Source organism: Aptenodytes patagonicus, chromosome 12 (assembly GCF_965638725.1).
Source record: "Aptenodytes patagonicus chromosome 12, bAptPat1.pri.cur, whole genome shotgun sequence".
Lineage (NCBI taxonomy): Eukaryota > Metazoa > Chordata > Aves > Sphenisciformes > Spheniscidae > Aptenodytes > Aptenodytes patagonicus.
Genome location: NC_134960.1, coordinates 1690453 through 1705376, shown reverse-complemented (window position 1 = coordinate 1705376; position 14924 = coordinate 1690453). Strand labels below are relative to the sequence as shown.

The 14924-nt window shown below is 51.0% G+C and overlaps 1 protein-coding gene across 3 annotated transcripts in view; it reads right to left on the bottom strand.

Annotated features, from left to right (window-relative positions):
• Positions 1-725: 725 nt before the first annotated feature.
• Positions 726-14924, bottom strand: part of FGF1 (fibroblast growth factor 1) — a 33675-nt gene continuing 19476 nt past the window's right edge. For all 3 annotated transcript variants that reach the window (XM_076350200.1, XM_076350201.1, XM_076350199.1), the window contains 3 exons: positions 9607-9800; positions 3588-3691; positions 726-2551 (listed from right to left, as the gene is read on the bottom strand). In XM_076350200.1, the coding sequence (XP_076206315.1) occupies positions 2357-2551; positions 3588-3691; positions 9607-9775 (468 nt within the window). In that variant the 5' untranslated portion in view covers positions 9776-9800 and the 3' untranslated portion in view covers positions 726-2356. The remainder of the gene's footprint in view (positions 2552-3587; positions 3692-9606; positions 9801-14924) is intronic.

Genomic DNA, 14924 nt, shown 5'->3' with positions numbered 1-14924 from the left:
ATACGTACTAATGCAGTTTCCAAGGGTCTATTATACAAAAATAAAGGTAAAATGAATTAGATTGCCCATCTTTTCCAAACTGAACAGGAGTGCTTTTCACCACTGACACCACTATTTCAACAATGTAATGTTTAACTACCTTAAGTTACACTATGTACCTAAATGCCCCCCCCCTTTACTGCTGAATAAGGAAAGTCAGGCCCAACAGGCGGGACCGTAGGAAGGGAAGCATTAGGAAAAGTGTTAGGAAAAGTGTTTAGGAATCATGAAGCTCAATGGCCCTGTGCCTGACCCCAGCTTGTGGCCCAGGGTAAAGGAGAAGATAAAGTTCACCTCATCCCTCAGCCGTGTGAACTGCAGCAAGTCCTGGTTTCCCTGGATTCCCCCCCCCATTCACTAGAATTGCAAAATCTGAATTGTTACAGTAGAAACAATAAAGAGCGCACAGGCTGTGGGCACCCCTCCGTGCGGTGGGAGCGACATTTGCAGTCCGACCAGGCTGCGTCACCCGCCCGCCCCGGCACAGGGTCCCCCAGCTCCCTCTGCAGGTGTCCCCGTTTGCGTGCCCCTGCTCGGGTGCTGCCACACGAATGCCTGGCTTTTGTGTCTCAACACACAGCTCATCCCTGTGGTGAAGCAGCACCACGCTCCATTCCCCCCTCCCGAGAGATTTAGGCTTTTTTACTCAAGCACCTCTTAATTTAAGACCAAATATAGCCTGCTGCAACATTTCCTATCAAACTTTATTGTTCTGCCACTGTACCAGCATATCTTATTTACAGCTCGAAACCTCAGTCCAAGACTGACAGGAGGACTTAGCCGAACATGAGTTTCGGCGGTGCTCCCCCCCCTGCCGCGATGCCGGGGCACGGGCTGCGTGGCACTGCCCCAGCTCCAGCCTTGCATAAATGAAGGGCTCCTGTGCTTTTGCTTCCTCAGCTGCCGAATCCATCCCATCGACCGTGGCACCCCTGGCCACGTCTCCGCATACACATCACCCACAGCCGGGCCGTGACAAGTCACATGGGTGCAACGGAGTTAAACCTATTCCCAATTTACTTTTTAATGCAGTATCACCAGAAAGGATTAGTTAAAGGCTTTGGGCTAGTCTACACATGAGGAAACTCGCTGTAAGGTAAAATGCACTTGCCACGCAGAAAGAAGTGATTAGAGAAGCGCTGACTCGGCAAGGCTTTGCCCCAGTGGTGCCTGGGCTGACCTGTTCCCCTGTGCAGCTCGTGCCTGGTCACCGTAGGCGTCTGCAAGTGCCCGAGGTGGACGGGGGAAGACGAGCCGGGGTAGAGCATGGCAGCATGGTGCTCCCATGTTGCTCTCGCCTGGCAGGAGCGGCTCTTGAGCTGCTTGGGAGATCTGCTTTGTGCCGGGAGAAGAGAAACCCAGCTTCATGGAGGGTTTGGGAGTCACCAAGGGGGCCCCAGTGCCGTTTTTAGAGCCCCATTTAGCCAGATGCCGGGGGCGTGGGAGGAAGCCCCCTGGGAACGGGGTGTGATGCACTGCCACTGTCATATGGGCCGTTCCTGCTGCACCATCACATCCTCAACATCAGACTTCAGTTGCTCCCACCCTGCCCCATTCTCACTGGGACAATGTCAAGGGACTTTGGTGCCTAGAATTACTTATGAACAGGTTGTTGAAGAGACAGGTTTACTTAATAAATAAATACAAATAACATATGGCAGGTACTAGCACGAAATATAGCAATATTCATGTTGTAAGGGAGGGTAAGTTGTCTAGGGCTTGGAGCTTTTGGCTGATGATAGTTTAACTTTATACGCTAAGGATATCTGCAAGCATTTAACCAGGCTGGCACTCGATAACGTGACTGATGGTGCAATCTGAAATTTCTTGAAGGGCATATTAGAAGCTACATACTCAGATGGATAAATATGTTAATACAGCGTACCCAGGGAGGTTTTGCCTCAGAATGACCGGGGACAGTAAAAGCGTGCGTTCCCCTGGTATCCGGGGTGTCGTTGGGGCAACCTTGGCCATGTTTCTGGGTGCCTGCTCGAGGCAGGTTTGTGCGTGTCCCCGGGAGCTGCAGTGTGGCCACTGCACGAGCTGGCCCCGCGTTGCCGACAGACGGCAGAGGGCAGGGGGAGGCGAGGGTGCCGGTGGACCTTGGGGGGGTGTCAGGGCTTTTCCCCTCATCTCTGCAAAGCTTCGTGCAGAGCGGAGGAGCTCTGCTTTGTCTATTTTTGGTAAAGCCTTTACCTAAAGCTTGGAGCTCTAACATTTGGCTCTGTCATACTAGCCAAAAAGAGAGTGAGGGAAAAGGAGGAGGTGATGGTTGGGTTTTGGGGTTCAGGTCGTCTCTGAGCTCCTGGGACGCGGCTTAGTCGGCTGAGATGGGCAGCGGGAGGAAGAGGATCGCCTTCTGGCCATAGTGAGTCCGCGGCCCCAGCTTGCTCTTCCCATTCTTCTTCAGACCAACAAACCAGTTCTTATCCGCGTGCTTTTTGGAGACGTACGTGTTGTAATGGTTTTCTTCGATCCTTTCAAGGAACAGGCACTCCTCACCCAGTAACTGCTGAAAGAGAGCCCCGGGTAATGACAGTGAGATGGGGCGATGCTGTAGGGAGAAGGATGCATGTTCCTAACGCAGCGATCTGGTCGGGCACTCCCTGGCTAGGATGCTATCCAGACCCGCCTCTGAGATCTCCGTGCCCCAGTAAAGTTCATATTTAAAGCGTGGAGGTAAGTAGCCTTGATTTAGTCCCCTGGGCTACTCCTACAGTAACTTGTCCATGACTTGGGCATTTTATGGCAGTAACCTGTAAGCTGGTCCTGGCACTGGCTCCTGTGCTGGCACTAACCTGTGCAGTGGCAACTGCAGGTTTGGGGCATGAGCACAGGGAACAAACCAGCTCTTTGGTGAGGCTAAGCAGCCTGTGACCAGGATTACGTGTCACACACTTTGCTATAAATGGGACTAGTCTCAAAGAACCAGATTATTTTCGGTGACTCCGTGCCCTACAGCTCCTGGGCACAGGGAGGGTAAGCTCCTGCCTTGCACAATCCCGCTCGCACTGGGATGTCACGGATGTTGTTGCTGCCTCCAGCAACAGGGCTCGGTGCAACCAGGATACAGAGGAAAAATGCGGGGAGGTCTTTGCTCAGTGGCTGTGGGCCATTGCCTGGGGCTGCTAGCAGCCCTGAACCACCTCGCAAAGCCGTGGAGAGGCGGCAGGAGGCAGGCAGAGGTGTGAGCAAGGCGCTGCCGGAGCTGGAAGAGCTGGGCTGGAGGTGCACCTGCCCTGCGCTGCCGGGGTCCCCCCCCGGCCCCGCTCGCAGAGCTGGCAGCTGCCAAGGGGACGCAAAGCAGCTGCTGCTCTAGATATGGAATATGATATTTGTCAAGTGTTTGAGGCAGGGTGGTAAATGGTGTTATTTGATTATTTATTTATTTCCCCCCCAAATAAAGCCGGCTGGAGAGTGGCTGTCCAGCTACCAAAATAACAAACAGAGGCTAATTGTTGCTTGTGGTTTGCATTACTCAGAGCTACGAGATTTCTGCAAACCTCAAACCCTCTCCGTGTCTGGTCCCACATAAACCTCCTACTTACCGAGCCGTAGAGCAGCCCATTGGTGTCCATCGCCAGGTACTGCCCAGACTTGGTGCTCTTTATATACACCTCTCCCACGCTTTCCGCACTTAGCTGGAGTTGAACTGAAAGTAAAAATAAAACAACAACAAATGTAAAAGGAAAATAGGAAAAGGAAAAAAATAAAGGTTGTCAGAGATAATGTCAAGGCTGCTAGGAAAGTTAGCAGGATGGTTTTGTTCTGAAGCCTGGCTTATAAAGAGTTTATAAGAAACAGTACAGCGTGTAATAAAAGCGTCTCCTTGTACCCTCTCCTTCAAAGAAACCCCACAGCCATGTTTTAGGAAGCAAAGACCAATTTTTTCCTTATTTTACATCAAAGGAAGGGCAGCCTTTTGGTTAAGATGCTGGAATGGGACACAGGAGATTGGGGTTTTAATTCTGGCTCTAATTTAAAAATTTCTCATGTGGTTTTGACAAGACACTTAAGGAGTGACATATGAAGAATTATTTTGAGAGCTAAACCAGGGACAGGCAGACTTCAGATGCCTGCGTTGCAAAACCCTGATCCAAAGCATCCCATCCAGCAGTGTGCCATGGCTGGCACGTTATCCGGCGCGTCGTAGGCGGATAGTGGAGAAATAGAAAGGGCTGATCTTCATCCTAAAAAATACCTCCCGTCGGTAGCCATGAGCCACATCTTAGATTGTCCTAGTTTGCAGCGCTAACGTGAATTTCATGCTAAACCAAGATCTGAGCCTGCCAGCGCAAAGGCTGGGCAGGGGCGGTGGGTTCATGGTTATGCCGCATCTGGTCATGCAGCCCACCGTGCACTGGCTTTCCATCCCTGTCGCCGATGCCAGACTTCAACTAGAAACTCCGGGGCAAAAAAAGCTCTTTATTGGCCTTGTACTGCGGGAGGGGAGCGGCTCAGCTGCAGGCTGGGGTGTCTGGGCCACCTCCCTCCTCTGCTCAGTATCCTGTACCTAACACAGCAGATTTAACCTTTCTATTTGTCTGGTTACTTTTTTTTTTTCCCCCGTGGGTTTGTTTTTTTCTTACTTTGCTAATCACATGAGTCTCGGAAAAACGATTAAAACTTGGCTCAAGTTCTTGTTAAACATATTTATCAGGAAGAGGCAAGGGAAGAGGCCATTTGGTTGGAGAGAAGCTTTGGGAGGGCAGCTCTCTAGCACTGTGTGCTCAGAGAGGACCCCGTACTGCTCTCATGGGTGGGCAGGAAAACTGAAGTCTGAGCAATTAGCAGCCCCGCCAGCATGCACGGAGGGCTGTGGCTGTCGTCAGTGTGACTTGCAAAATCCAGCTTTTCCAAATGATCATTCCCATTCCCTACTCAGCTTTTTTTCCTGAGCTTATACTGTAGGGATTTGTAACAGAAATATTTAGATTGGTTTGAATGAAGTATGAACGGATGCCTCAGCTCCAGCTCCTTCCTTCTTTTTAAATTTATTTTATTTTATCCTTTTTTGGACGAGGTAAAAGGTAATGTTACCTCTTGGCATAGCAGAAGCCCTCGTCCCAGTGAAATCTTTGCTGTAATGGTTCACATTCTTCATTTTTGTTGTTTCCTGCTCGGTAAATGATGGTTAATTAGTAAATTGCGTGGGTGCAGATTTGCGGTAATATGCAATCCCGGTGCTTGCCTGGTTGCGGCTGGGAGCTGGCAGCCGGCAAACCCCGCAGCTGGAGAGCCCCCAGCCTGCCTTGCACTCCCTGTGGTGCTGCAGCCCCAGGATGTGGCCAAGGAAAAGTCCAGCCAGGAAAAGAGGGAAATGAGATAAAAATGATGATATTGTCCTAAAAATTGCCACGGAGAGAGGGGAGCGGGGGGACCCTCCAGCTGCCGATGGGGACGTTAAGGTCTCCGGCCGCAGAGGGAGGGAGAACGGTGGGTCCGGAGGAAGGATCTCACGCACAAATTCTTGCATTTTTTTACAGGTCTGTACAGATATTTCCTTCCATGAAGTAATGGGATGAAACAGAGAAAATAAGGCTGTTTGTGGAAACAAGCGTGGACTTCATCCTTGAGGGTCTACAATGTCCTGGTAAGTTTTCTTTTCATCTCACAGTGCAAACTTGAGATGCCCACGGACGGCAGCAAAGGACACGGTGAGGGGATCCTTACATAGGGCTGGATGGGGAGTGCTTGGAGTGAGTGACTTCTGTTCTCCTTAGAGATCCTCCCTGATTCGGTGGCTAGCACCTGGCAAGGCGATTTAAGATAAAAATAAGAATTCTTGATATTTTTCTGGAACAAAATGCACATGGGCACGGGCAGTTTGCAAAGCACCAATGCAGGCCTTAATGCAGCTGTGCACGCTGGGTCCCGGATGAGCCGCGGGCGTTCCTGTGCCTCGTCCCTCCCCAGGGGCCTCTCTCCCCGCTGTCATCTTCAGGTTGCCCGTATGAATCTGGCTTGCTCCGCGCTGGCCGGTGCTTGTCCCAGCTGTGTAAGCAGTATCCCACGGCGGAGGTCACGGTCTGGGCTGCTCCCCTCACGCGCCGGGGACTTGTGCTGAGCAGCTCTGGTGTTTGCCAGGCGCAGGGGCAGGACCGTGGGCAGCTGTCGGTGCTCAGAGGCAGGGCACCTCGCCGGCAGGGCTGCTCCGCTGGCACACAGCCCTTCCAGGAGTTTCCTCTGTAAATATTTGTACGTTCGGATATCCAAATTTACGAGATCATTTACAGGAGGTTCCTTTCTGGCAGAGGTTTCCAAACACCCGGCCCCAGGCCAGCAGCCTGCGGAGGTGTGAGCGTGCCGGGGTGCAGCGGGTGCCATGCGCAGGAGTGCTGCCTGCGCTCGCTGCCCGCGCTTGCTGCCTGCGCTCGCTGCCTGTGTGCATGGTGCAGCTGTGGGGACCGGCAGCTGGAGGGAAAATGCTCACTCCAGGGTGACGGGCTCGCTTTGCCCGGGGGAAGAAGGCTGGGCTGTGTGGTGGCACCCGTGCCATGAGACGGTGGGCTCGAGGCTGGGGTGCAAGGGCTGGACCCTTATGTCCTCGCTAGCACCTCATGTCCCGGGAGATGTCACCTTGCCACTGACTCTGCAAACCTGTGCTGAGCTCCCCAGGGCACACAGATGTCTCTGCGTCCCCATCTGACTCCAGCAAAAATCTCAGCTCTGCAAAATGTTGCAGAGATGCCTGTTGAGCTCGTACGGCCTCTCCAGCTGCTGGCTTGTGGGTCCTGTGAGCCTGGTCCTGTCTTCTGCAGATCCTTTGGGTTAGCATCCTCCCCTGCCTCTTGCAGGGGTTTGAGAAGGGTTACGTGCCTAGTTTATTCCAGGCTGGAGGCTGCCTGCCTGTGTTTATCCAGCCTTGGTGAGCTCATCCTCACCCGTCCCCCAGCGTCGCCGTGTGCTGTGTGAGTGGTGGGGAAATGGCGTTTATAATTAAAACTCTGCTATAAACTGCCTATCATTAAAACAACAATAACAAGAAAGGTTAAGTTTGGGGGAGAAAGCCACATGTATGCTTGTGGTTTAAAGAAAATAAAAGTGTTTTTCTTAGAATTTGTAAGGCAGACTTGGCTCCTCCCAGCCCTTCTTTGTAACCAGATAGGAGCCTGGCAGGTCCCACTTATATTCCAGTAAATGTTCAGGATATGGTGTACCCAGAGCTTTCTGCCGAGAACCAAGAGCTCCGGCACGCGGCGGTGGGGAAAAGCCCGGCCCTGCTGCCTGCAGAGCATTGCGGGGAGCTTTGCTGCGCTGCTGGTCCAGCCCTCCTCGGGCATCGGTTTAAAAAAATCCTCTCAAGCATTTTGGGACTGCAAGAGCCCTAAAAGCTTAAACCTTCCCAAGCGATTCCTTGGATTTTGTGTCTTTGTCCTTACACAGCCATTTTCTCTTTTGTCTGAGTGGTTTGCCCGGGGGGGGGGTTGCTCCGTGCAGCCTGGCCGGGCTCAGCAGGCAGAGCTGCCGAGGGCAAGGGGCTTCTTGGTGTCAGGGCCAGGTATTCAGCTCTCATCTAAAGGCTTTGCATGGCTTGGTCAAAGCAAGAGAGCCTCAGCACTGCACCTTGGCTCTGGTCCTGTGAGCTGCTGGCGAGGAAAGAGCTCTCGACGCCTTTGGTGACATGGACAACTACTGAAAAAGACAAGCATGCATCTTTCCTTGCCATGCAAGATAGTATTATTAATTTTTTATATTACAGTTTGCCCTACGTCAGATAGTCTGTAGCACTTCATAATAGTAGCATTTATAAAAAAGGCACTTTTTGGTGAACGCATCCTGCCAGCTTCTTAGGATGAACTTTGATGCCAATTATGGAGAACGAACACGCTCCTGGAAAGGCAGTGGGATGTGCAAATGGTAAGATGAGCGTTGGTATCTGCGTGGGCAGTTCATCCCAGCAGCAGATCCCCAATGTCCCATGGGCTGGAGCTGCCAGCATCACTGACTGCAGGGAATGGGGACGGGCAAGAGGAGTCTCTGGCCACGGATGGCCCGTTAAATCTTTGTGACACACAGATGCATGTACGATGTCTTGAAACTGCTTCAGCATACAATAAGCCATACTTGTTTTCAGAAAAAAAGTGAATGGTAACATGAGTGCATTTCTAAAGCCATAAGTCACAAAATAACTCTCTTTCACCTGATTCTTGCCTCTGTTGGGCTTTTGCATCCTGCAGGAATTTAATTTGCTGCGTAAGGGGGGGAGGGAAGTTCCCCAAAGGCAAGGGGACACTGTGTGCAGAACATACAGATAAAATCCATTCTGCACGCAGAGGAATCTGGGCCTGACCTCCTGCTCTGGCTCACGACTTGATGTGCGAAGAGGCACAGCTGCAGTGCGCTGCTGGGAAACGTTGGATTTGCACAGCCCACTATGGTGCTGAACCTTCTAAGCCAGAGTAAATGCAAAGATACCATAGAATTATGGGTGATGGCTGCATGTGTGTAGGATGTGAGGCTGCTCCTAAGCCTTTTTTTCCAGCTGCCAGCTTGCTGTGTAAGCCAGCCATGCCGCAATTAGCGCTTTGGTCCTGTATGATCTGCCTGCCTGTGACTACTTTGATAACCAGTTTCATAGAATCATAGAAGAGTTTGGGTTGGAAGGGACCTCTAAAGGTCATCTAGTCCAACCCCCCTGCCACGGGCAGGGACATCTTCAACTAGATCAGGTTGCTCAGAGCCCCGTCCAACCTGACCTGGAATGTCTCCAGGGATGGGGCATCCACCACCTCTCTGGGCAACCTGGGCCAGTGCTTCACCACCCTCAGCGTAAAACATTTCTTCCTTATATCTAGTCTCAATCTACCCCCCTTTAGTTTAAAGCCATTCCCCCTTGTCCTGTCGCAACAGGCCCTGCTAAAAAGTCTGTCCCCATCTTTTTTATCAGCACCCTCTAAGTACTGACAGGCTGCAAGAAGGTCTCCCCAAAGCCGCCTCTTCTCTAGGCTGAACAACCCCAACTCTCTGAGCCTTTCCTCATAGGAGAGGTGTTCCATCCCCTGATCATTTTTGTGGCCCTCCTCTGGACCCGCTCCAACAGGTCCGTGTCTTTCTTATGCTGAGGGCTCCAGAGCTGGACGCAGTGCTGCAGGGGGGGTCTCACCAGAGCAGAGCAGAGGGGCAGAATCCCCTCCCTCGACCTGCTGGCCACGCTGCTTTTGGTGCAGCCCAGGATACAATTGGCCTTCTGGGCTGCGAGCGCACATTGCTGGCTCATGTCCAGCTTTTCATCCACCAGTGCCCCCAAGTCCTTCTTGTCAGGGCTGCTCCCAATCCCTTCATCCCCCAGCCTGTATTGATACCGGGGGTTGCCCCGACCCATTTCAGATTTAATACTTCTGCAGATGTGAAATAGCATACACACCGTGCCTCCCCGGGCTCTGCGTACAGGCTACAGGTGTGTTTGGTGCGTGTGCTGACTCCCAGAAGGCATGTTGCCACCGGGAGGAAAGAGAGCCTGGTACAGAGCCCGTCTTCTCCAGCTCCCCCCTTCCTGGCTGATAAAGGCTGATAAAGCCATAGGAGCAAGGAGGAGTGCTAAGAAGCCCTGTCGGGTTTGCTTACTGTGCTGGTCGCTTCGGTCCCTGGTCCCATCCACTTTGCCGTCTGGGAGGATCCGTAGGAAGTGGCCCCCGTTGCTGCAGTACAGGAGTTTGGGTTTCTTGTAGTTCCCCAGGGGAAGGTTGAACTTTTCGGTCAGGGCGGTGAAGGTAGTGATTTCCCCTTCGGCCATGTCTCAGCCTCTCCCGGCGGCCGGGCTGCAAGAGATGCGGTGGCGTATGGCAGGGGCGGCGGCACCGAGTGCTTGGCACACGCTGCTGCTGCCAGGCTTTTAAAGGGAGGGGAGGGAGCCCGGTGGTCGCCGGCCGGTACCCGGGCTGGCTGCGGGGCAGGTGATTCACACCGCAGATGATGGCCCCGGCAGTGACACAGCCCGAAAGGTGATGCTCCTCCAGCGTGGGAGGGGGGGGCGGCTGTCTCCTCACTGGGTGTAGTCGGGTGGTAGGGACTCTGTCCTTTTAATTTTATCATAGTAAATTCTGTTTTCTTTCTGCTTTCTATTGACGTGCGTACTAAAATTATACGCTCAAAAAAAACGTTTGAAAAACACCCAGCGTCTGATTGAAACCCACAGGAGGCAGGAAGGGAGCCCAGGTTAATAACTCTCTCCGCTATTATAACTTTCAAACACGATTATGACTAGGTATTGCAACACGTACTGCACGCCAGATAGCAAATATTACTTCATACCTTGGCACTCTGCATCTCACCTGGCCAAGGCACACACATGCTAAAGATCAGAACAAACGTTAGATATTGTGGGAGATGAGCAGGGGTGCAGGAGGCTGTCATTGCCTGGGCGGTAAGCAGGACATTTACCCATACGCTGATTGATAGCATATGGAAAAAAGCAACTCTGAGTCTAGATTATACCATGTTTGTGCACCCTTGCATCTCAATAAAAGTGGTTAAAAGGGAAAGGCAAAGCTCTGGCTGATGCAGAGGGTGTGCCTGGGCATGGGGCACTACCAGCTGCTCAGGAGCAACAGGCACCATCTTGTGAGAGTGCTCCTTCCCGCGGGGCTCCTGTGCTCTCCTGGGGGACCGGGGAAATGCATGGAGATCGTATTGAAACCTCATTTTGCAATACACTGTGTGGTCACGATCCATATTTAAGCAGACGCCGTGCCAAAACCTGAAGGCATCGTCAGACCGATAAGAGAAAGATGCTGTGAATGTCGGAGGGTGAGAACCGCCATTGCGGCCGTGGCCGTGGGGTCAGGAGGTGCCGTGGCCGGGTGTGGGTGGGGACCAGAGCCCCATGCGTAACCCAGGTATATTCAAATTTATCTGAATGTTTCTGGTCTAGAAACTGCATTTAAAAACTCCCATGAATATGCTGTTTTTCATATATGAAGTTCTGTAGTGCTTACAGAGAAGTGGATTTATGAACAGAAAAAGACAGGGCACAGTATAAATCTAGATATAGGAAATGACTTTAAATGTAATGTATTCCCATAGCTATATTATGGGAAGTATTATATAGTCACTGTTTATATATATTTATAGATTGTAAAAATGTCTATTTAGTACTGAGTTGTGCTACTGGTACATTAGGATGGAGCCAGTATCATACTGCGTGGGTTTGCCGTGGTACTTAAAGAGTGACCTGGGAGATATTAAGGACTGCAACTCTTTGCGATACAAACACACACACACACGTATATATACATACGATCTCTAAACATTTGGCTGTAAGCTCTTAAGTGTGTAAATTTGCAAATGCAGATGCAAGGAGGGGAAACTATTCGTTCAAGTGGATCCCAAAAGCCTGCAGAAGATAAAAATATATGGAAAGTTGGATTGCTAAAAGCTGAAACCTTGGAAATAAAGACTTCATTGCTATGCTGAAAACACAGCCAGCCATTGCAACCAGCTTTGGTTAGTATATAGACTTCATCCCTTACTCTCAGACGTGTCCCCTTGGGGTCTCTATCAGAACAGAGAGATTTCCTAGGAGAGGAAAACACAACCGTAAAGGAAAAAATATTCCCTGTCATCCCAGGCCTCAGTTCCTTCTGGTAGCTGTTGGTTCACAACAGCTTCTCTTTCCTCCTGACTATCAGCCCGTGTTTTGCTGCAGATGGAGGTGTTAAATCACTAATACAACAGCTGAACATGGGGCCAAAATGCAGGGACGTACTATTTTAAACTTTTCCCCTCTCTCCAGAACCATTTTGATCTTGTTTGCCAAGTCACGTTTTCTGGACCAACGCCTACCAAGTGTTACTTTATCAGCCCAGCGCTTCCTCAGCTATATGCTGTTTTGCACTGGAGGCTGTTTTGGTTCTTATCTAGGTTTGAAAACCGTCCCCAGGCCAGTTTCCACCCGTACTGTGCCATCTCCCCACAGCTCGCTTTTGCTCTGGAGCCATTTGCAAAGCCCAAAGTATCAACCTTTTCCCCAGGAGTCCGACCAAGTGTTACAACCGCCTCTGCTGATACCCTTGCTTCCGAACCGCACAAAAGCCGTGTCCGTCTCAGCGCTGGTGCGTTCAGACTTCGTGTGTTTGGAAGTGGCGAAGCTTCACAGATCCCCTGTTTGGCACAAACCGGGTTTTTGGGAAGTGCTTTCTGCAGGTGATAACACGGGCTAGCCCTGGTATCCTGTGATGAGGTGGTGAAGCAATCCACGAGAGCTCGGGAGAAGCTTTATGGTCCTGGTGGCTTTCCAAGGCAGCTTGTGGACTAAGTATAGCTTTGAAACCCTTTTTTAACACAGTTGTCAGGCAGCTGAAATTGGGTATTTCTCAGAGTGTCTGGTCCCAAAATTTATTCTTCTGTCAAGAGATCATACTTTTCTTGTAGTAGTTCAGTTTTTAATGCCAACTGTCTGCTAAGCTTTCTCTGAAAGAAAGCCTTCAAGTCGTTCAACGTGGTACATAAGGCTTTAGTGCTTTACTGAGCATTAATCAAGATCAGTGGTATTGTGTAATTTACTGGAACTAAAGCTTTTCTTGAGCCTTTATCTGAGGGTAAAGGCACTTGGAAGTCTCCTGGCTTGATGATGGATAGAAGTGAGAAACAAATATCCCAAAGCCTAGAGCTCAGATGACGATCTCAGCAAATTTAGGCTGCAGCCAGCGTGAGCGAGGAGCAGGCTGGGATGCTCCCCTTGGTCACCTGAAGGTCTGCATATTCAAGGACATCTACGGATAGCTTTAAGAGAGCAGCTCGACTGGAAATGGCTTCTTCATTTTCATGTTTCCTTTAAGGTTTTTTGCTATTTTTAGAATGCGTTCAGTGCTTGCCAGCTGCCTTTGACTTTACAAGAGAAGCTGAATGAACACTATTTTCCACTCCCATTGTCTCTCCTTGCTAAAGACTATTGCTGTTCTCATACTTTCATGACCGTGGAGTTGGTACTCTACACACACCACCGCTCACGGCCCTGCTATTATACTTTTGGCAGGAACATGTTAGGTTTTTATGGGAATTAAAAAGCAAGAGTGAGAGAGAGAACCTGAACCAAAGACAACATAAAGGGCCTTATTTTTTTGGGTAGAAGCCCAACAAAATGATTAAATAGCTCAAAGTGGAACAGAAAACTCTCTCCAAGATGCTAAGCTGAGAGACACCACACTCCCGCAGTTATTTGGTGCCCCATGGAGAAAGGAAAATATTCCAAGAGGAGATGATTGCTGTAAGAGGGGGACGGCTGCTGCCGAGCAGTTGACACTGCCGGTCACCCTAGGACAGTACGTTGGAGCCCGTGTTGGAGAGTGTTTGTCCAAGACTGGCTGTGTTCATGGCTCTCCTCTTTCCTCCCACCCCTGCCTAACGCGCTCGTCCACTTCGCTCCCGTAGCTTTCCCGTGCTGTGCTGCCTAAGAGAAAACCACCACTGAGAATGAATGGCATCATCACCGGGAGCTGGACCCAGGGCATCTGCTCAGGGGTGGCCCCAGCTCCGTCTGCAGGCACAGGGAGCAGAGGGTCCCGCCAGCAGCCCGGTGGCACTTGGCTCTTCTTCTTGGGCTGTGGAAGGAGATCTCAGAACCCCAAAAGATCAGAAATAGCTTTCTGAAGAAAAAAAGGACTTAAAAAGAGAGTTAAACCCAAATGTTAATTTTAACCAGGTCCTACTGAAGTTTGGTGGCTGGAGCACTGCAGCGTGCGTGCTCCTTCCAGCAGCAAGGAGAGATGAGCCCAGCGCGGGACCGGAATAGCTGTGAAATTCTGAGAAGTTTGGGTTTGGTTCCAAACTTTATCACCGACCGCCACTGCTGCAGCAGCCAAACCAGCGGCTTTGATGTGAAGTCCCAAACTCTACAAGCATCTGAGTCTGAACATCGAGGGCTGGTTACGTTGCCAATAACAGGCGAACTCTGTGTGAGCTCCAAAATAACAGTGCACGCTGGGGGCCATGGAAAAGGAGTGAGGTTCTTTTCCCCTCCCGTTTTAAAATCAATGCAGACTTCATTAGATAGTACCGTTCTCCCCTTTGCTTGCGTTACAAAGGCGGTGTTGATGAGAGTTTGGCAACTTGAGAGATTGCTAATGGCCCAAAAGTTTTTTGCGTGTCTGGATTGCCAGGTCACACTCAGACTGGGCTGTTTGTGGCTTCAAGGGTATTTTTGTGGCTCTCTTGTGGCTCCTGTGACACAAGTTTAGTGGCCAGCTAAGACTAAACTCCCATCAGTACCGGGAGCACCCCAGGTTTTCGGTAGCAGTCTCAGCAGAGGAGCCAAGCAGAGAGGAGCCATGCTGGGTCCCGTGGGGCTCCCGGCAGAGCTGGGTGCACTCCGGGCATGTCCCTCTGCCTGGGGGACTGTCCCTGAGGTGGTCCCTGCTCCCCAGGGGAACTAACCCCATACCTTTTCTGGCCACCCCTCTGTACACACGCAGTAGCTGGAGACCACGAGGATGGGAAGTTGTTGCTTCTCAGCTGGGAGGTGAACATCTTCCACTACCATCCACGAACCTCCATCCACCAGTCAAACTCATTAGTAGCTTAATGAGCCATCTCGTCAGAGACTGCAAAGGTTACCCAGAGCAAGAGCGGTGAGGAACTGTGGGGAGATGGCGTCCCTTATCATGGTGCTAAAATGTCTCTGCCTGTTTTTCTTTCCTGCCCATCTCTCCAACGCTTCCTTTCCACTCCTTTTTCTTTAGACTTCTCCTGACTTGCTTGAACAGATCCGTTTTCCTGAGATCAGTTGCAGCAATTTTGCACGTTCGTGAAAGCACATTGCACGAGAGGCTGGTGGACCCCAGTGCGGTGTCTGCAGCTGAGCACGCTGGATCGTCAGCACAGCCTCGTCACAACCTCTGATGCCCAAATGGTGCCTCTGTCCCACAGGTTGTCCCTGAAGCTGTGAG